Consider the following 23,238-nt stretch of genomic DNA (forward strand, 5'->3'; position numbering starts at 1 on the left):
ATATTATGCTATCCTATGTGTTAGATTTAAGTTTATGTTACAATAATCATCTAATGTTAGACTTAGTCTATTATAAGTCAATAATCTAATATATATTATATATAATCTAGCTATATTATTATTGTAATTTATCTACTTTATTATTAAAATGGTGAATGATTAATCCTAAGCTAATGTTAATATTATACTAGAGTTAAATCTAATTGTTATAGTCGAATCTAGTTAAATCTAAAATTATTTCTAATTCTATTTAGTATTATTAGTCAAAATAAAAGAAATTATTAACTCTAACTAAATTGTTAAAGTTCACACTATGGTTAAATGTTACAAAGCATTATAAAACTTTACAAAAAGATCAAGGTTAAAAAAATGAATCAAAAGACCAAACTCATATACAAAATACACAATTAATTACATTTCCTTTATATTGACCCTTTAAAAAAGTAAATTTAAGAATAAGGTCAACGCAAAGGTTTGATCAAACCACACTACAATGAAGCTGCCTCTTGAAGAGAGGACTTGATGTAAATCTAAGAATGCAAATGCAAGTTTATGTTGATGCAAGCAAAGAAACTAATCCTATCTTGAATTGGAATAGGATAGCCTTCTTCCAATCCAAGAGAAAATACACTCAAATAGGGAAATGATTGTCATATGATTGAACCCATAATTAATGTTTAATTGTACACTTCAAAATAGTTTGAAATATACAAAAGATTGAAGCATCTATGTAGGTGAGTTTGATTTAATAAATAATTATTAAAGTAATTTCACTTACATGCCTGGGTTTATTTAAGCAGAATTCATTGAATGATTTGCATGAGTTAAAAGAAAAAGTTCACTTCAACCAATGTAAATAAAAGCAAAGCAAGCTTGTAAATGAACAATAAAAGGTTATTAACTAGTGCATTCTCATTCTGATGAATCTTCAGCATGATTCCAATTTCATTTTCTCTACAAAGAAAGCTTTAACAAAGCTTCATTGACATATAAAAATTGATAGAGACAAAAGTGCCTAACATCAAAGAGTAGAAAACCAATTAGAAGAAAATTAAAATTAACTAGAGAAATTTGGGCAGGAATATATTAATTTACATTCATACAAAAGTGTACTAGAAAGAAAATTTATTAAAATATAACCAAAAGCTCATTATAGAATTTACACTTCTTGAGCAGCATCCCACTCCACGAGGAAAATGTTAAAAAATGCAAAACAACCTTCCATCTCAGAGCCAAATTGCTCTATCTCTCTCCAATCAAATACCTTTTACATTACAATAGTTCAAGTGCTAAAAAAAAAATGATTGCAAAGAAAAATCCCATGTTCTGTGGATTTCAAACCCCCTCTCATGTATAGTGCAAATCTATGTGTATATAACTTAAATGAACACTACTACGAAGATTCGATTGATACAGTTTTGTTGAGCTATGTGTGCAATCCCAATCCTCAAATCAGGCATTTTTCTATGCATTGGGGCACTTTTTAGGAAAATTATTAGCTAATCACAATAGACCTGTTCATATGTTCCAACAGGGATGTTTCTTTTCAAAAAACAAAAGATGCAAAATCTGGTTCTATAATTGTTGGATTTCTTCCACCGAGTCAATGCCAGTTATGGTATTAATTTTTGCAGTTGTCTATAATGCGACGTTTTGGAAGCTTTTCCGATGAGTTTTTCCGGTCAAAATCCGGCAGCAATTTATTGGAATCGCAAGTTTGATAGCTAGTTTCTGCACAATCAAAGCATCCCAGGGGTTTTCAGGGTGTTGAATCCAAATATGCAGTTAAAAAACCATTTTAAATAATACAAAACAAGATTTAACCTCAACTTTTTCCGCCGGATTCCATCACCGGAATCTCCAAAAAGTCGCATTATAGACAACTCCTTAATTTTCACTACGCACCACCTACTAGTCAATGATATTCCTTCAGTTCTTGGATGTGATAGGGTTGATATTTTCAATGGTTTGTAGCCAGATCAGTTCAACTATATTGCCTCTGAATCAACCAATTTTGAATTTCCATGTGGTGCATTCTCCAACGCCCCGGAGTTATTCATGCAGTGGTTATTGAATGTTGATAGCTTGAGAGAAATTGCTCCAAAAGGAATTGAATCCTGGCATCAACGGTCTAAAAAGTCCTGCCGGCAAAAATATACCATTAATTTAAATTGCTAAGAAAAATTATATATATGCAATTAAGTAGAAAAAATGGAACGTGGGCACGAGGCATCCAGGGTGACATCGAATAAGATTTATCTGGGAAACCAAAGGTTTAATTCAGTATATGTTCTTTATGTTCTTTATCAATGGGACCATGCTCAACAACCTGTTGATGATTTTGGTATGGTGGTTTTGTTGGTGGCATAGTGCATTAATTTTCTATCTACCATGATAAAACACTTTTGTTTTTCAATTTTTTTTTAATTTTTGGTTTCATGATGAATTAACCCACATTCATTGTTGTTTATGTTTAGTTTGTGATTTAATGCCAAACGAGAGGATGAGAAACTAAGCATTAGTGTTTTTTTTTTTTTTTTTCTCAGGACAGAAAAAGCATAATTGTATTTATATAAGATATATAAAATAGCCACAGAGTACATTCACTTGAAACATAGCATATATCCCGGGGACTGGATCAGCCCAGAAACAAAGAGCCATATGACAAGAATGCCGAAATGGAGCCTATAAAACCCACGGAGAAGGGTTGTACACCAGCATCATGATGAAACCATATGAAAAGGCCAAAACAATACAATATCTGGACTGTTATCCGCAGCATGCTTTCAAAGAGAACATAGGATAACCAGAAAGAGTATGAGTAGAAACCTGCGGAGCAGAAAAAACAAGAACCATGGAGACGACATCATATATAAACAAAAAGAGAAAGACAGACATGAAGAAATATGAACCAAAAAAGAACCCCAAGGGGATCCGCTGATCAGCACTTGAGAATTAGAAATCGGGAGGATAGAAGTTCTGTATGGGAAAGATTTTTCCACCAGAGGAGACCTGAAGATGCCAACACCCCGGAGCCACATGGAGGCCCTTTTTCGATAATGCATTTGCCTGTTGATTTTGATTCCTGCTAATGTGATGAACTGAGCCACTTGCTAAAGAGTTCCAAAAATATCTGATCATGTCTAGCCATCCCACAAGGTGCGACCTGGAGATGGAATTTTTCCCAGAGACATAGTCCACCAAAACCTTTGAATCTCCAAAAATAGAAATATCCTGAAGGTTTATAAAAAAAATTCAAGAAACCTGCGAGAGCCATCGCCTTCGCCAGATTGTTAGTGCCCTTCCCCCCATTCCAGTGAATGGAGAAATGACTGTCTTCTTTTGCTAAAATGTAAAAGCCACAGCCACATAAACCATTCTGTTCGACACCATCAAAATACGCCCTTAGCAAAGGAGAGAGTTCCTATGAGAGATGTTTACCAACCTGCTTCTTATGCATGGGAGAGGATTGCGGGATAGCATCATAGAGAGCAATAATGTTGAAATAGATTTCCAGAAAAGGGGACCTTTTGGCATTGAAAATATAATTATTGCGCCACTTCCAGATGCACCAGATAGTGATGATGAATATTGATCTCCAAGATTTTTTTGCTTGCTGCACCATAGATAGGCTTCAATTATTGAAGCATGAGACATATGTTGAATACCAAAACACTTCTCTAAGAAGATACATAATTTTTGAGATCCATTGCAGGTTAGAAATAAATGAAGGCTATCTTCCTCTACCATTCTGCATATGGGGCAAATACCAGGCCCTTGCCATCCCCTCTTTTTTAAATTCTCCCACGATAGATTCTTATTGTGAAAGGACAACCATGAAAAGAAAACCATTTTGGATGGACACCCCATTTTCCAAAAAATGCAAGGGAAAAGGGGATTTCTTATTGACTGTTTAAAATTATTCAAGCTCTGATAAACATCTTTGACCCGAATGGAACTCATCCCTTTCGAGTTTCTCCAAATGAGGCAATCATGCTCCGTCGAGCGGAAGATGCCACAATTTCTTAGACTAGTCCTGATATGGTCCCATTGCAAAGCGATATCCCCCGGCATCTCCAAACTTTCCGCTTCACACCAGATAGGGATTGGACCCTGCCACCTTGAAATTAAACCATTCCAAAAGAAAATACCTTTCCTGTGAAGAAAGGTCAACAATGAATCAGGAACAATGATCTCCTCTGAGCCACTCAGAAATTTATCTTTCCCTATAAGAATCTTATTTCCAGATTGAAAACGCCATATTAAATTCTTCAGGAACAGACTTTCGACTTTGCGGAGGCTTAACCATATTGGCGATCCGTAAGAGGATCCTATCCTTCCTTTCCTGTACCAATAAGATATATTCTTTCCGCCCAGATACTTTTTCTGTACTGTGTTGCTCCAGAGCCCTACCTCATAAATCCCCCTCCACATAGTCTTGCACAAAAGGGCCTTTCCGAAAGTCCTCAAGTCTAATAGACCCCATCCACCCATGCTTTTCGGCAAAGAAATATAGGAAAGTTTCGAGAGATGGAATTTCCTTTTTCCCGCCTGACCTCCCCAGATAAAATTTGCCGTGAGCTTGTTCATAGCTTGGATTATGCTTGCGGGTAGGAAGAACAGATGAGCCCAGAAAACTTCCATTTGATTTAAAACAGATTGTGCCAGAATAACTCTCCCCGCCAGAGAAAGGCATCTATACTCCCAGACTGATATCTTCTTATAGTATTTCTCTGGGATCCATTGCCAATCCGCCTTTGAGTATCCATTAGCTTTCAACTGAAACCCCAGGTACCTGATTCCATGACTGATGGGTTGCGTTTCAACACCGAAAAGAGCAGATAACCAGTCCACCTCTTCCTGGTTTATATCATTGTGATATATGATTGACTTCGAGCAATTTATCTGCAATCCTGTCACCTTTTGGAAATTTTTTAATATTTCATAGAAGCACAACCATGTGAATCTGCATAAAATTCCGAACATTATAACATCATCCACGAACAAATTATGAGAAATTGATATGTTCCTGCTAATTTTTAAAGGGAGACACCTATATTCCTTGATCGCCTTGTTGATATGGAGGCTGAGCGAATTCATGGCCAAGATGAATAAAAGCAGGGATAGAGGACAGCCTTGACGAAGCCCTCTTGACGCAAGAAAAAAGGAAGATTTGATCCCATTAACAATGACAACATAATTCACCTTTTCTACGCACGCCATAATCAAGTTTATCATGTTAGTTCTTAATCCAACCTTTGCTAACATGCATCTGATGAATTCCCAATCCATGCAGTCATAAGCTTTGCAGAGGTCGATTTTTAGGATGACTGCATCATTTTTTTTAGCAGGGATGGCAAAAAGACCTTCTTGAGTTGTTGCAACCGCATAAATAATGTTTCTTCCCTGTAAAAAAGCGTGCTAGTCCTTTGTTAAGAAAGTTGATAAAGTTCCTTTGATTCTTTCTGCGATGATTTTTGATATGATTTTGTAGGAAATATTACACAGAGAGATCGGACGGAAGTCCGTGAACGACACTACATTTCCTTTTTTTGGAATGAGCACTATATAAGTGGAGTATGTTTTTTGGTTGATGCTACCTGACATCCTGGATGCTTCCACCATATTTAGCAGGTCATTTTTGATGATATCAAAAAAGTGACAAAAAAACTCTATTGTCTAGCCGTCCGGGCCAGGGCATTTGTCCCTTTTGAAAGATTTTATTGTTCTCAGCAATTCCTCCTCGGAGACTGGTTTGAAGATTTGATGTTATGAAACCAGCTCAAGAAAAGATAAAAAAGATAGATCAACGCCTTAGAATTCAGCCTCTTCGAGGGGGCAACCTCCTTTACATTACATAAATGAACAATTCTTCGATGATACAAATGACAAAACCTCCTTTCTATATATAGGAGTCTAAGGAGTCACAATATAATCCAGCCGACCTAACAATAATAATATAAAGCCACAAAAATAACAATAGAGGGATTCTATGGGGCACAGAAATAACAATATGGGGGTAATAGGGGCACAACAATATAAATAAGGGGTATAACTACAATAGTAATGGGGTAATCACTAGTATTATAGGGACCCAACATGCCCCTCTCCTTCAAAAAAGTGTTGTCCTCAACGCTTGAGTAGTTCTGGATACTTCTGCATAAAATTCTCATCCTCCCATGTGGAATCTTCAGCGGATAAGTTCTTCCACTTGATAAGATACTCTGAAATTGATCGATTTTGTAGCTGTCGAGTTCTTGTTTCTGTGACTGCTTCCGGTTCCAATATAATTTTTCCTTCCTCGTCAAGTTCTGGCAATATTGTTTGAATTGGGAGCTTGTCACCTATAACCTTCTTTAAACATGAAACATGGAAAACTGGGTGCAATCGAGAAGCTGCAGGAAGCTCCAATTTGTATGCCATAGTACCAATCTTTTGCAACACCTTGTACGGACCATAATACTTTGGTGATAATTTATTATCCTTCTTAGCTTGCTTTAGGGACATTTGCTTATATGGTTGTAGCCGTAGGAATACCCAATCACCTACATCAAAACTTCTTTCACTGCGATGTTGATCTGCCTGTTGTTTCATTCTATTTTGTGCCAACACGAGGTTATCCTTTAAGAGTTGGAGGACTTGTTGTTGATGTTCGATGTGATGTTCCACTGCCTGAACCTTAGAATTTTCTCTTAAATATGATGTGATGGATGGTGGTTGATACCCATAAAGTGCCATAAATGGGGTCATTTTTGTTGCTGTATGGAAGGAAGTGTTATACCACCATTCAGCCAGAGGCAACCATTTGACCCATTGTGTCTGTTTATCAGATACAAAGCAACGAAGATATCCTTCCAAACATTTGTTTACTATCTCAGTTTGCCCATCAGATTGAGGATGATAAGATGAGCTATGAGCTAACTGAGTACCAAGACAAGAAAATAATTCTGTCCAAAAATTTCCAGTGAAAATGGGATCTCTGTCACTTACAATAATCTTTGGGTTTCCATGTAGCTTTTGAACTGTTTCCATAAATGCAGTAGAAACTGTACTGGCTTTAAATGGATGTGATAATGCACAAAAGTGTGCATACTTGGTAAGTCTGTCAACTACCACCATGATGACACTCTTTCCCTCAGACTTGGGTAAACCTGTGATAAAATCCATTGAAACCTCCTCCCAACGTTGGCTTGGAATGGATAAAGGTTGTAATAGACCCGGTGTCTTAATTGTTTCAACTTTATTTTGTTGGCAAACCAAACATTCCGCCACAAACTTTTGAATATCTGATTTAAGGCCATCCCAAAAAAATTCCTTCTTAACCCTGTGGTAAGTTTTTAAAAATCCTGAGTGCCCTCCTAAGGGAGAAGTGTGCAATTCCATAAGAATCTTTTGTTTTAGCTGGGAATTCTTACAGAGGTATAAGCGATCTTTGTACCATAACGAATCATTTTGCCAGCTAAATGTATCAGAAGTACTGGAATCTTGTTGTAGCTTTCGAATAAGTGCCCACACTTCTTCGTCATTCTTCCATTCCTCCCTTGCTTCGTTTATCCAATCTGGTTGGATAATAGAAATGGCACACAACAATGCTTCCACATCCTCATCCTTTCTTGAGAGTGCATCTGCCACCACATTTTGCTTCCCTTTTTTGTAGATGATTTCAAAGTCATAACCCAACATCTTTGTGACCCACTTTTGTTGCTCTTCAGAGGATAATCTTTGTTCTAAAAAGTATTTAAGGCTATCATGATCCGTTTTTACCTTGAAGTGTCTTCCCATTAGGTAGGGTCGCCATTTCTTAAGTGCATGGAGTATTGCCAACATTTCCTTCTCATAAATAGCTTTGCTTAAAAACTTTCCCTTGATTGGACGACTTTCAAAAGCAATGGGTCTTTCATCTTGCATTAGAACAGCACCAATTCCATTTCCTGAAGCATCACATTCCACAATAAAGGTTTTTGTGAAGTCCGGTGTAGCTAAGACTGGTGCTTGGCACATTGCCTCTTTAAGATGTTCAAAGGCCTTTGTTGCTTCCGGAGTCCATGAAAATGAATCTTTCTTCAATAATGTTGTTAGAGGTGCTGCTATTCTCCCATAATTCTTAACAAACTTGCGATAATACCCTGTCAACCCAAGAAATCCTCGCAGATGCTTTATGGATGTGGGGATTTTCCATTCCTTAATGGCTTTAATTTTGCTAGGGTCTACCTTAACTCCTTCATGAGATACAATATGACCCAAATATTCCACCTCCTGGACTCCAAAGAAACATTTGGATCTTTTTGCATATAATTGTTTCTCCTCCAATAGTTGTAGCACCCTGTCAACATGTTCAACATGATCCTTCCAAGACTTGCTGTAGATTAGTATATCATCAAAAAATACTAACACAAATTTTCTAAGGAATGGTTTGAAAATTGAATTCATCAAACCTTGAAATGTTGAAGGTGCATTGGTAAGGCCAAAAGGCATGACCAAAAATTCATAATGACCCTCATGAGTTCTAAATGCCGTTTTCGGAATGTCTTCAATCTTCATTCTGATTTGATGATATCCTGAACGAAGATCCAACTTGGTGAAGTAAATTGATCCATGCAATTCATCCAGTAATTCATCAATAACAGGAATGGGGAACTTATCTTTAATAGTGAGCTTGTTGAGCTCCCTATAATCTGGACACATGCGCCATGATCCATCCTTCTTGTGCACCAATACTACTGGAGCTGAGAAAGAACTTTGACTTGGTTGAATTATACCAGCCTCTAGCATTTCTGCAACCATACGTTCAATTTCACTTTTTTGGACATAGGGATATCTGTACGGCCTGATGTTTGGAGGAACACTTCCTGGAATCAGATGAATAGCATGATCATGATCACGCATAGGTGGGAGACCTTTGGGAGTCTCAAATACCTTGGAATGATTGTCCAGGACTTTTTGGAGATCTGGAGAAATAGATGATTCCAATGTGGAAACATCTAGCGAACATAATTGTGCAATTACACCTCTTTGCTCCTTTTTAAGAAGCTTAGTCATGCCATTAGAGCTGATTATCTTTCCTGGTTTCCCTGCAATACCCCTTAATTCAACTTCCTTTCCTTCCGTAGAAAATTTGATGAAAAGTTCTTGAAAATTAAAAGCTATTGTACCCAAGGATTGTAGCCATTGGACTCCTAGTACAACATCAGCACCTCCCATTGGAATGGAAAGCATTGGGCTAGTCAATACATATTCTCCCATGGATAGCTTGATATTATGGCACTTTCCAAAGCAATTTATTGTTCCTCCATTTGCAATCATCACTTGACACTCTGGTGCTGGATATAGGAAGCAATTCAATTCTTTTGCTACCCTACAATGAATAAAATTGTGGGTGCTTCCTGAATCAATCAACACTATTACCTTTTTCTTCTTGATTTGTCCTTCTATCTTGATGGTTTGAGGAGTGGTAATTCCCGCCAATGCATTACAAGATATGGTCGGATTTATTTGTTCTTCATCTAGGCTTTGTTCCTGGAGTATATCTTCTTCTTTTGACCTTTCTTGCTCCTTTTCTTCTTCCTCTTCACAATCTATGTAGAATAATTTCTTCTCAGCACACTTATGACCTTTAGTGTATTTGCTATCACAACTGTAACAAAGCCCTTTTGCTCTTTTTTCTTCCAATTGTTGTGGTGTCAACCTTATAGGTTGTGGAAGACTAGGGGCAACAACACTTCCGTCTTTATAGTTGTGAGTGGTATGCTTCCTGGTTGCCATAATTTTGCTTTCCATTTTTCTTGCTAACCTGAATGCCTTCTCTAATGAATCAGGTTCCCAAAGGCGAACATCATGTTGGATATTATCCTTTAAAGACCCTATGAACACATCAATCCTATGCTCCTCTGGAATATCTTTTACCCTTATGTTCAATTTTTGGAACTCCTCAATGTGCTCCATTACTGAACCCTTTTGTTTGAGACTTATCAATTGGCTAAAAAAAGTGTTGCTTTTTGTATCTTCATAATGTGCTATCAATTCTTCCGTAAAAATTGCCCAAGTGATAAATTGTTTACGAGAGCAAAGCCATTGATACCATACAAACTGATTTGGTTCCAAATATACAGTTGCCATACGTACCTTTTGTGCGTTTTGCACATTATTGAGATCGAAGAATTGCTCCATCTGTAATATCCATGTGGCGGGATCCTTGCCATCAAACTTCCTCATATCGATTTTTGGAATATGGTGATTCTTCGATCCAACATTAGCGTCTATGGAATCATGATTAACATTTCTTTTGTTCTCATCATGAGTTTCCTTTACTACCTTTTCACCATTAGTGACCCTTTCTTGTAGCAACTTCTTCAATTCTTCCATGTCTGTCTTCAAATCTATCTTCAAATCTGCCATCGAGTCCTCCATCTTAGCTTCCATGCCCTTTATCTTAGATTCCACGCCATTTATCTTAGATTCCACGCCACTTATCTTAGCTTCTGTTAGCTTTTGTGAGCGTGACATTTGTTGCACTTGTTCTTGTAATTTTGATATATCATGTAGCATTTCTTCCTCTTCTTCATGAGTCATGCTAGAGCTTTCAGGTTCCTTACTAGGTGTTTGCATTTTCTTTCCTCGGGGCATCAGTTACGATAATAATGCTTTACTATGCCCTTTGAATTCCGTTAAACCAAGCTTACACAAAAATTTAAAAAAAAACTACACACCTTTTTTCACTTTATAGAAGCCTGATATTGAATCTGATGTATCTCTGTAATTTCGGATCATCCAGTTCTGAAATTTCTACCTGTAGTAGCCTTCTGCGTCCTCTTTCCAATGCCACAAGTCTGAGCCAAAATGGATTCTCCAAGGAAGAGTTATGTGAAATCTCCCACAGTGACTTGCTTTTAGACTGGTTCAGTAGAACGAAATTGTACGACATGCCACGAGTCACTGTTTCAACCTTTGAATCTGAAACACACACACAAGAAACTACAGTCCGTCCTCTTTCTTCACCTTCTTACGAAATTTCAATCCGATCCCCAGAGAGAAAGTTATGACGATTTTCCCCAGGTCACCTGTTTTGAATGTAATTCAGGAGTCTGCAAAAAGACCAACTTCCTCAGATCATATCTCCGCAAATATCACGCGAAAAGCTCTGAAATTTGGACCCAAGGTTCAGCGTGATTTCTTCTCAAATGCGTTTTTTTTGCGACTTCTGAAACATCACAGAAAAAAAGTTATAGCGAAAATGCCACGATGACCTGTTTGGAGCAGCGAAACCCTAGAATCCAAAGCTCTGATACCAAATGTTATGAAACCAGCTCAAGAAAAGATAAAAAAGATAGATCAACGCCTTAGAATTCAGCCTCTTTGAGGGGGCAACCTCCTTTACATTACATAAATGAACAATTCTTCGATGATACAAATGACAAAACCTCCTTTCTATATATAGGAGTCTAAGGAGTCACAATATAATCCAGCCGACCTAACAATAATAATATAAAGCCACAAAAATAACAATAGAGGGATTCTATGGGGCACAGAAATAACAATATGGGGGTAATAGGGGCACAACAATATAAATAAGGGGTATAACTACAATAGTAATGGGGTAATCACTAGTATTATAGGGACCCAACATTTGATCATTTGTGTCCTTGTCGAACATCTGAGGACAGACTTCAATGCCCCACAGAAAATCCTGAAAAGAACTGGTTTCCAATCTCTTGTGTTGTCTTTCACTGCCTCTTTTGAGATTTCCTGTTGAGAGTAAAGGAAACCCCTTCTTCCGTCATTTATTTTCTAGATTGAATTCTTTTCCCGCCTTGCGCTTGCAAAATTATGGAAAAAATTTGTATTCTTGTCCCATTCTTTTAGCCACAACGCCCTACTCTTCAGCCTCCAGAAACATTCCTCCTGTTCTAAAATTTTTGATCTTTTCTTTTGTAACTCCTTAATGTGGCATCTCATTTGAAAAGATATGCAGTGAGAAGCCGTAGCTTCCGATGCCCTATCTAATTCCTTTTGAATTTTTCGAAGATCATTTCTATTAGATTACCTTTTTTTTAAAGCCATTCTTTTACAGTCCTTCGAATATAATCCATTTTGTCTCTGAATGTCAATAAGATCGGGCAAGGACTTCAAGACAACATCTCACTCCAGGCCTTTTTAATGATGTCATTGAAAACTGGATCTTCCAGGTATGACCTATTGAATTTGAAAGAGTAGCCTTTTCTGTAGCCTTTTTCCTTCCACCCTAACAGAATCGGTCTATGATCAGAAATAAAAACCTTCTCAATCGATGAAAAAGGCATGCCCATCTTGTCAATTAGGCTAGTATGAAGAATAAATCTATCAAGCCTCTTAGCGATATAAGCTTTATCTATTCTTCCATTTTCCCATGTTGGATGCATTTGAGCCGGGAGGATGTCCACAAAATTTCTTCTCAGCAGTTCATTTTTTATCCTTTCATCCAGTGGACCCTTTTTCCTGTTTGTACCCCATATTTCCTCCATATTTAGTGTGACATTTAGGTCCCCTGCAATCAGTAAGTGATCAACATCAAAAATTTCAGAAGCAAAAAGTTTCTCCCAGAAAGGCAATCTGTTTCTGTAAGGAGCATAAACATTCAAGATATTTATAGGAAATTTATGACCCCTCATTTGAGCCGAGATCAGAATTCCCGCCAGGCATCTGTATGTTTTTGCCTTGATCCAATGCGGATCCCATAGGACGGCTAACCCACTTGAAAGGCCATTAGCTTCTACAACAGATATGTACCAGGAAGGGCACATCTTCCTAAAATAAGAGATTGCAACAGAAGGGGCATGCATTGTTTCTTGGATTAAAATAATCTTGGGGTTTGCTGAGAGGAAAAGATCCTTCAACACCAAAAAAATTTTATCTGCCCCCAGACCCCTTATGTTCATTGATATGATGAAATTCATTTTGTAATCTTCTCGGCCTTGCTTGCTCTAAGAGGCCTTTCTTCTGTCATATCAACAACAGGAACATCAATAAGGGACAAATTGTGGATTCCTCTGCCCGCTCCTTCACCCCTTCCCCTGAAGTGCCTACTACCCCTGTTGTTTTTCCTCCTCACCGTGATGTTACTTACGGAATTTGGACTAATGAGAGGAGACTTTTGGATGCCTGGTTTATGTACGGTGAGGGCTCTAAGTTCCAGCGAGTTTTTGCTCATAGGAAATCCAAGTCACTGCCTATTGAGTTAGAGGGCGAGGATGATGGCGAGTTCACGGGTGTGGCTGATATCATAATTTCCTTCCCTTTCCCTGGCGAAAAAATGTTCTTTATTGGAGATGGAGATGATTAAATAATGAGGATCTCTTTACTGCTTTTTTTAAGAGGTTGGGGAATCAGGGGTATATTGAGAACCTCATGATCAGAGGCCGGCTCGAGAGGGGGCATATGTGGTGTTGTCTGCGAGAAGGGGACATCCTGATCGGAGGCAGGTTCCAAAGGAGGCATCGAAGGGGATATAGCTCCACGGGGATCGGGTTTTCGGACTGCGCTGGAAGGTGCTGAGGATCATCGGAGCTTGACTTTTGCATTTCCTCTGATTCAAAAGGAGAGCGATTCTTTGTGTATGGAAACTTCTCCGAATCCGTGCTTGAAGAATTTACCCTACCAAATTTTGCTATGAACTGTTGAGATCCATGGTAATTTCAATTATTGTGGAGGCGCCAAGGACAATTCTTTATTAGATGGCCAGTATGATGACATGTTGAGCATCTAAAAGGAACCCCCCAAAAATCCAGTCTTTGCCTAATTTTCAGCTCCTTCCAATGAATATCTATATGATCCGGAAATCCCCCTCTGTAAGCTTTATCTATCAATATCCACGTCACTCGTTTATCTTTTTCTCCTAGCACCATGGATCAACATAAACACATTTCCCTATTGCATTTCCAATCTCAGCTAAAGATTCTTTTGACCATAGATCTAATGGAAAACCGGGAAGTTTGATCCAAATCAAATTGTTTGTTGGGGTATTTTTGAGCGGGTTGAATCCCAAGTACCATCTATGCAAAGCCAGAAAACTTCGTTTATACACCCACTTTTGCTTCAAAATGATTTCCAGATCACTGGGCCTAAGAAAATGAAAGCAGTACCATTCCTTTAGAAGCCTGGCTATAATAGGAACGTATCCTATTAGCGGTTTCCACTGAGACTCGAGCCAAACTCTCATCTCGGGGTCGGCCATTTCCGAAAAGTGCCACCGCCCAACCAGGGCATTTCCCTGGAGACTCTCTATGCGATCTACAAGGTGGATATTGTCAATTTTAATCGCTGTGGGAGGAGGAACCGTCTTGACAGGTTTTTGGGGTTTCTGATAGAAACCTTCATCCCAAGCCTTTCCCGTAAAAACTTTTTTATTTAGGCTGGTTATTCGAGAAGGTCCTTCCTTTAGGCGGTCAAGACCATCCAAATCACCCTATAGGACCAATGGGTGAATCAGCAAGTCCTCCAGAGTGGACTGCCAATCATTCGACAGCTTGGCATTTTCATAGACAGTTTCTGCATGGATTGCTGCTTGAATCATCGCCTCCATGGCTGATGTGTCAGATAGTAACTCCATTCTTGAATGAGACACCTACTCTTCCCTCATGAGTACCATAAAAATCCAAGAATGATATGAGTCGGACAAAAGGTATAGCTGACTTCTGAACAAAAAGCCCAGAGAAGGAAGGATTAGAATTTAAGACGACCGACCACAATACTGACAGAGAATACCTCGGGATCTAGGGAGTTCTTTTTTCCATAAGGGTGAAAGTTTATAAAAAGGCCATCTGTCCACCTTATTTTAAGAGGAGTGACCTCATCCTAAGCTGGACTCTGATAGGCGGGAGGAAATTGAAAATTGACGATTCGCTTAATTTATAAGGTCAAATCTGGCCCCAAGGATAATTTAAAATCCAGATTATATTATTGATGACCCATCCCGAGAATGTCCTGGATAGATGCTGGAAGTTAATAGATGTACCTTTGGTCGTTTACCTATTTCCGGTGGCTAAAATCCGGCCCAGAAAATTCAGAGGGATTCGAAAGGTGGCTACCGAGAGACGAGGGATCCTGAGAAAAACAGACGAAACCCAGAAATAGAGACCTTTACGAAGCTTCTTTGGGAATACTACACAGCAACAGAAAACCTCACAGACACACCACCAGGGACCTAGTTTAACCGAAAGTCTGTGCATGGCTTTGTGATAACAAAGTAATTCTGAACCTTTAAAAAAGATATCCATGACCAATTTAAAATTGGATTCCCAGACATGAAGATGCAACTAGAGGTTCCTAGGGACTTGAAAGCCGAATTTTAATCCCTAAGCCATATCAATCTATCTTCTATACCAAATCATCTTTCCCTAATGCATCAATTATAAGATTTTGCTTTCAAACACAGAAAATATATTGTAAAATTTTGCCAAAATTAACTGCAATGCCGGTAAAATTTCCTTCAAAAGCAAAAAACCTTGAGACAGAAATGGGCATAAGATATGACAGTAAGATACTGACCTGGAGAGAACGCAGGCAAGCTGAGAGCGGGATGCGAAAACGGAGAGTGGCACGTCCAGAGAGAAGTCTGAGATGGCTCCATAACAACACAATATCGCATAACCAACACGTTCTGTTTAGGGACTAGGAGCCTAGTATGCAAGGATAGGGGTTTACATAGAAAGGACTCCTCTTAGGGAAGAGCCTTTCTGCCAGATAACCAGCCTAAGGAATGTGTAAGGGGGCGATAGCCTTGCAAAGACTCTTTGCGACAGGTGTCCAAGATTGAAAGATGCGCAAATAATCATAGCTAGGCTGGCGTTAAAGAGACATGGCGTAATAAGCTACATGCATTGGTTTATGAAGCTCACCTTCGCAGCGCTTAGAGGCCTCATACCATATCTCGTTCTCTGGTTGGACGTTTTATCAGCATACCGCTCCACAGCTGTGGCGCTCCCTCCTTTCAACATCTAAAGTAACCAAATTTCTCGACTTGGTCTTGTACAAAGGAAATTTTTCAGGGCGAACTGCCTGTCGAAATTCAACGAAAACTATGGTATTTTTCCTATCCAAACTAAGCATTAGTGTTGTGTGCCTGGCATATTAAATATTGCGTGAGGTGGCCTGGTTTAGTCATATGAAAGAAGTCTTTTTATTTTTTGATATAATATTCCCCATCTTTTTTGATAAGCTTTTCTTTAATCATAAGATTAGAGGTTCTATTCCCCACGTGGCCTTCATAATTATTATGTGATGGTTTACGCATGTTGGTAAGAATATACACCTATGAAAAATTTGTTTATTTACACATCAAATAATAACCATGCATTAATATATGTATATATTTCGCACATGTTACATCGATAGGCCTTCCTTTGAAAGGGACTTTCGTCGTCCCTTTGTTTCTCAGGCTGACACCTGGCGTCGGGCATAGAGCGGGCATAACCGCAAAGTTCTGAAAGCGAGCGGTCATACTCATCGTGTATTCATGGTTATTCATGAAGGCGGTTCTACGGCTACTTAATTTTTAGTTGGCGTTTGAGAAATTCGTGACGTTTTCTTCGGAAGCGTTCATAAAACTAACCATCATATCTCCGATGAATAATTCTGATTTTTCGCCCGCCATTGCCATCTTCTGCGAACCTTTCTGATCGCATTCTGTCTCAAATAGCTCCCAATCAGACAGAGCTGCCGCCATGAATCTTGAAAGCAAGTCTTCCCTCAGATGCCCTTCAGAGATCTCACTTCTCCTGGAACGAATAATGTCCATGGCAAATTCGTTCACTACATTTATGGCTTCTCTTAACCGCCTCTCAGAACCGATGTCAAGCTTTCGCTTGATTCTCCACAGAAAGGGGAAAATGGAAAAAAACATGCCAGCGCTAATATCAAGAGCATTGTTAAAAGCCTCTGCAAATTGGGACCTGGGCAGAGAAGGGTGGAGGCAACCGGGATCGACACCGAACGCCACCTTGCAGATATTGTCGAATGCAAACCTCATCAAAACGTCCTGCAAGTCTATGATCTCTCCCCCTTCGCATGCGCTCTTGAGCACCACCATTAGCCGGTTCTTGATTTCCCACTGAACAACCTCCACCACGAAGTTCCGGAGCGACTTGGTATTGAATTTGTAGCTCGAAGTTTTATGCTCTAAAAATCCCATAAAATAGTCGTTCTCCCTCAGAATTTAGCAAGGGTTTACACGAAGTATATTTATTTTACCCATTTGAGGCAGCGCTAATCTTGTGGGTGTTTTGTAGATGGCCACGGAATGTGTTGCAGAAATGGAGAAACGGCCGAGGAAACGCGCCAGATTGACGTGGGACATTGCCCCCCATGACGAAGAAGAGGTTGGTCTGTGTGTTGTGGTGTCTTTGTGGTTTTCTCCAGATATTGGGTCAAGGGTTCGAGCCTCAACTGAACTGCTCTCACTCACTCTGTGTATGTTGTTTGGATTGGATTGGATTGGATTGCTAGTGGGTCAAATTTGACTATGGGAAACGGGTCGCTGGCTGTGTGTAGGCTCAGCCAATGCTACTCTATAATGGTGGCGCCCATGATGCCCAGCACCAGGTTCGAATCCTTTCCTCTTTGGCAGGGCTAGGGTTAGAGCGTGCTCCTCCTCCTCATCCTCCGCCTTCTGTGTTCGGTGGTCAGAAGGGACCTGCGGTTCAGCGCGGTATTTCTCCTCCATGGCGTGAAGATGATAAAGATGGACACTACGTCTTCGAGCTCGGAGAGAATTTGGCTCCAAGATGTAAGTGCACAAATTTCCATGAACTTTCTTCTTCGTTAGTGTATTATTATTGATTAGAGAGGGCGTGAAAGGATGATTATTCCATCAGAGTTTTCTATGGACAATTCATGTCAAAATTGTGTTAGGATAGAATGGTTTTGAATCTGGGTCATCCTTGTGCAACTCGCTGCTGCACCATGACCCAATGGACCCACTAACATCCCCTGGATTTATTAGATATAATGTCTGTTTTTATTAATACACAAGAGATAGTAACAGCGATTTACATATGATCATCAAAGCCCTACAGAACTTGAATGGCTCTTTCCAGATCTCTTCTGCTTATACTGTTTTTGCTATGAGGTAGTCGATATGTCTACTGACCATAAAATTCATAACAAGCAAGGCTATGTAAATCCCATATATGCATGTTTACTTTTTCCCCAGTGAAATCCCCAACAGAAACTCCAAGCAGTGGACATTTTTCCACATTGGACTGCATGAAATTCATAACAAGCAAGGCTATGTAAATCGCATATATGTATGTTTATTTTTTCCCCAGTCAAAGCCCCTGCGGAAACTCCAGTAAAAATCTCCATTTTATTTAAGGCGGTGTGATCGCGATTGCATTGCCTAAAAGTGGTTTTTTTGAAAGAGATTGATAGTAATTTTTTGTTGTGGTTTTGGAATTTCTGTTTTGATGTTTGGGCTTTGGTCTTATGCTTTCGTTCTTGTTCTCTGTGCTGTAGATCGCTCTTTTCTATGAATCATGGCTGGTACGAAGCAGACAACACGAAAATCTACAGGAGGAAAGGCTCCGAGGAAGCAGCTCGCAACAAAGGTAACGACTTTCCTATATTTCTTCCGTTGCATCTTTGGTGGAGTTAATTGAGGCGTGTTGTTTTTATTGTGGCATTTTATTCTGAAGCTCCTTTTTTAAATTAGGCTGCTCATAAATCTGCTCCCACAACTGGAGGTGTGAAGAAGCCTCATAGATATCGTCCCCGAACAGCTGCTCTTCATTATGTACACGCAGTGTAAATTTGCTTTGGATTCTATTGATATGTTTACAATGTTTTCTTTACAGTATATGTATCTTATTGCAAATTGTTTAATCGACTGAACAGAGAAATTCGAAAGTATCAGAAGAGCACGGAGTTGCTAATTCGAAAGCTGCCATTTCAAAGGCTTGTGAGGGAAATTGCCCAGGACTTCAAGGTAACGTGTCACCTTTCTCGTTAAAATGTTAGCTTAATTGGCGACCCATTTAAATGAATTGCTTGGTACTCTGTTCTGGCGGTGGTACTTGTCTAACTATTTTGTTTTATTGTGTTCAGACGGTGTTAGAAAATTATATATTACGGAGCAATGGAACACATAAAATATTGCAGAAATATAAACACAGAAAACGCACAAAACAAGAGAGACACAGATATACGTGGTTCACCCAGTTTGGGCTACGTCCACCCCGAACAGCCAGTCCTTCCTTTCTATTATCCAGCAAAATGAAGAGACACAACCTACAACAAATCCGTTGTAATATCCTCTGTTTTCTCTCACAGTCTCACCTCTCTGTTTCTCGCTCACAGAATACACATCTATCACATAGCCTCAAATACAATACCCTCATACAAAGAGAGGGGTTGCCTTCTAGGGCAAAAAACCCTAAACTAAACATAAGTTCTACCGTCAGATCATTCGCCTAATGAACGACCCAGATTGACTAGAAATTACTATACTTTTACAAGGCAATTTTATAGCTGTTTTTAGCTTCGGGGGCGCTGCCCCCGAAACCCCCCGCCGGGGGGGCGCTCCCAAAGGTCGCAGCCGCCCCCCCTGGACCCCCCCTGCAGCGAATATTTTACGGGCGGCGTTGCCGCCCCCATTTCGAACTGGGGTCCTATGTGGCAATACCTTTGAATATAGAAGATAATCAGACTCCACACCCAACAATCTCCCACTTGGAGACTGATTGTATTAACTCCACCGCTGCTCCATTTGCTGGACAATGACTCCTCTTTGGACCTGGCTGTTTCTCATCTTCATCATCATCCTTGAAGACCAACTGAAACTGAGCATATTCTCAGTTTCTCCCTGGTTACAAATTTTGTTAGCATATCTGCAGGATTCTGGCTAGTGTGTATCTTTTCCAGCTTCAACTCTCCATCTTCCAACACTGATCGTATGAAATGGTACTTGAGCTGTATGTGTTTAGTCCTGGAATGAAATGCTGAGTTCTTTGCAAGATGAATGGCACTTTGGCTATCACTGTATAACGTGCCCATATCATGCTCCTTACCCAATTCACCCATAAAGCTTTGTAACCAAATCATTTCTTTACTAGCCTCTGTAGCAGCAACATACTCTGCTTCTGTTGTTGAAAGTGCAACAACACTTTGGATTTTTGAAACCCAACTGACAGCTGTTCCTCCAACAGTAAATACATATCCTGTAGTTCTCCTCTTGTTATCTCTGTCACCTGCCATATCTGCATCAACATATCCTTGTAGGGAGATGTTTGAACCACCAAAGCATAATGCTTAATTTGTGGTACCTTTCAAATATCTGAGAATCCATTTCACTGCCATCCAATGTTCCTTTCCTGGATTGTTCATGTACCTGCTTACAACTCCCACTGCATGTGCAATATCAATCCTTGTGCAGACCATTGCATACATTAAGCTTCCAACTGCTGATGCGTATGGAACTTTAGACATATAATCCATGTCTTCTTGGGTCTTTGGGCACATTTCCTTGCTAAGTTTGAAATGGCTAGCAAAAGGTGTACTAATTGGTTTTGCATTGTGCATGTTAAATCTTTTCAACACCTTTTGTATGTACTCATTCTGAGACAATGTTAATTTACGATTTTTCCTGTCTCTAGTTATTCTCATACCAAGGATTTGTTTTGCAGCTCCCAAATCCTTCATTGCAAATGAATTTGCCAATTTTCTTTTGAGCACATTTATTTCTTGCATGTTAGATCCTGCAACAAGCATGTCATCTACATACAATAACAATATAATATAGCTTCCATCATTTTGTTTTTTCAAATAAACACAATGATCAGAGTGACATCTAGTATAACCTTGTTCAGACATAAACTTGTCAAATTTTAGATACCACTGCCTTGGAGCTTGTTTTAAGCCATACAAGCTCTTCTTCAACCTGCACACTAGTTTCTCCTTCCCTTTCACCTCATATCCTTGTGGCTGCTGCATATATATCTCTTCCTCCAAATCCCCATGGAGAAAGGATGTCTTTACATCTAACTGCTTAAGATGCAAATCTTCAGCTGTTACAAGACTTAAAATAGTTTTGATTGAAGTCATTTTAACAACATGAGAAAATATTTCATCAAAATCAATACCTTTCTTCTGTGCAAACCCCTTCACCACAAGTCTAGCTTTATACCTCCGTTTTCCTCCATCTTCTTCCTTCAGCCTGTAAACCCATTTATTCTTCAATGTAGTTTTTCCTACAGGCAACCTGACTAAATCCCAAGTCTGGTTATGCATTAAGGAGTCCATCTCTTCTTCCATGGCTACCTCCCACTTCTTCCTGCTTTCAAACTGCATTGCTTCTTCATAACATTCGGGTTCACCGGAATCAGTCAATAACAAATAATATAATGAAGGAGAGTATCGTTCAGGGGGTCTACTTATCCTGGTAGATCTTCTAACACCACTTTCAGGTGTTTGGGGTGCCTGTTGTTGTTGTGGTGGTTGTTGTTGTTGTGGTTGTTGATTATTATTATTTTCAGGCACCTTTACTTTTTCAGTGATTTCATCAAGAACTGGGTATTCCTTGTTTTCGTTTTCCTGTTTCTTTTCTTGCAACTGATTCTTATACAAGACCTTTTCATTGAATATTACATCTCTGCTCCTAATGATTTTGTGATTTTCATAATCATATAAGTGATAACCAAAATCATTAACACCATATCCAATAAAGGTACATTTCTTTGACTTTGCCTCAAGCTTTGTTCTATTTTCTTTATCAATATGGACAAAGGCCTCACAACCAAAAGGCTTTAAAATAGAGTAGTTTACCTTTTTACCTGTCCATGCTTCCTCTGGAACACCACCATCCAAGGAACTTGAAGGCCCTCTGTTTATTAGATAAACAGCAGTATCTACAGCATCTGCCCAAAACTGTAAAGGCAATCCTGCATGCAATCTCATGCACCTTGCACGCTCCATGATTGTTCTGTTCATCCTTTCTGACACACCATTTTCTTGTGGTGTTCTTGGAACTATCTTCTCTCTGTGAATTCCATGCTCTGAACAGTACCTATCAAACTCTTTGCTGCATTATTCACCTCCATTGTCTGATCTAAGACACTTCAATTTCTTTCATGTCTCAATCTCAACCAAAGCTTTCCATTTCTTGAAAGTATCAAATACATCAGATTTATTCTTAATACAATAAATCCAAGTTTTTCTAGTTGCATCATCAATAAAAGTAACATAATAACGAGAGCCACCGAGAGATGATACCTGAGCAGGTCCCCATACGTCTGTATGCACAAGCTCTAATTTTTCGTTCTTCTTTTCTTTCCCAACTTTGAGAAATCTGACTCTCTTCTGTTTTCCATAAATGCAGTTCTCACAGAAGTCCAAATCAACATTCTTCAAACCCGGCAACAAATTCCTTGAGTGAAGAATCTTCATCCCCTTTTCACTCATGTGTCCGAGCCTATGATGCCATAATGCTGCATCTGCTCCTTTGGAAGTTAAAGCATTAACAGAGTTAGAATTATCATTGCATAAATACAATGTACCAACCTTTTCGCCTTTTGCTATTACCAGGGCTCCTTTAGTGACCTTCCAAGCTTTATCTGTGAAAGTTGTCACACAACCTTCACCGCCTAACTGCCCCGTTGAAATCATATTTTTCTTTAGATCTGGAACATGCCTTACCTCCTTTAATAGCCATTGGTTTCCATTCTGCTGTTTTACAAGAACCTTACCCATTCCAACGATTTTACAGGGTTTATCATCACCCAGATGAACTTGTCCAAAATCTCCTTGAACATAGTCATGAAAGTATTTCTTATCAGGTGTGGCATGGAATGAAGCCCCTGAATCTACCACCCAGGAATCAGTAATATTTTCGAAAGAAAGAACCAAAGCATCTTGTAACACCTCACCTGTCACATTTGCTTCATGATTGTTTTCTTGCTGTGCATCTCCTTCTTTTCCCTTCCGAGATCTACAATCTTTCTTTAGGTGTCCTTTCTTTCCACATTTCCAGCACACTATCCCCGATCTGGACTTGGATCTTCCTTTCCTTGATTTACTGCGATATCCTGAGCTCTTTCCTCTTTCCATTTTTCTTCCTCTAGACTCTGCACTCAAAGCATTTCCCGATGTCTCACCGGAGCTTTTCCGTCGCATTTCCTCGCTAAGGATAGCACCGACAACATCATCAAACTTTAAAGTACTAGATCCAGAAACGGAGTTACTAATGGCCATTACCAAACCATTCCAACTTTCTGGTAA

The 23,238-nt window shown here is 39.3% G+C and overlaps 1 protein-coding gene and 1 pseudogene across 1 annotated transcript; one reads left to right on the forward strand and one right to left on the reverse strand.

Annotated features, from left to right (window-relative positions):
• Positions 1 to 16,525: 16,525 nt before the first annotated feature.
• On the reverse strand, positions 16,526 to 17,161 carry LOC149248658 (cytochrome P450 94A1 pseudogene; annotated as a pseudogene).
• A 1,342-nt stretch (positions 17,162 to 18,503) lies between these two features.
• LOC149248659 (histone H3.3-like) lies at positions 18,504 to 18,976 on the forward strand. Its single transcript, XM_089450731.1, has 3 exons — positions 18,504 to 18,575; positions 18,680 to 18,753; positions 18,859 to 18,976. The coding sequence occupies exons 1-3, from the start codon at positions 18,504 to 18,506 to the stop codon at positions 18,974 to 18,976; spliced, it is 264 nt and encodes an 87-aa protein (XP_089306857.1).
• Positions 18,977 to 23,238: the final 4,262 nt, after the last annotated feature.

This window comes from Pinus tabuliformis, chromosome 7, assembly GCF_031772625.1.
Source record: "Pinus tabuliformis cultivar Carrire ecotype Pingquan chromosome 7, CPIR1, whole genome shotgun sequence".
NCBI lineage: Eukaryota > Viridiplantae > Streptophyta > Pinopsida > Pinales > Pinaceae > Pinus > Pinus tabuliformis.

What these genes read in the sequence shown, in the direction of transcription:
- LOC149248659 (XM_089450731.1), top strand. Translation starts at nt 18,504, where the DNA reads ATGGCTGGTACGAAGCAGACAACACGAAAATCTACAGGAGGAAAGGCT. An exon ending in GGAAGCAGCTCGCAACAAAG is followed by an intron (nt 18,576 to 18,679) that starts GTAACGACTTTC and finishes TTTTTAAATTAG; the next exon opens with GCTGCTCATAAATCTGCTCC. An exon ending in CGTCCCCGAACAGCTGCTCT is followed by an intron (nt 18,754 to 18,858) that starts TCATTATGTACA and finishes TAATCGACTGAA; the next exon opens with CAGAGAAATTCGAAAGTATC.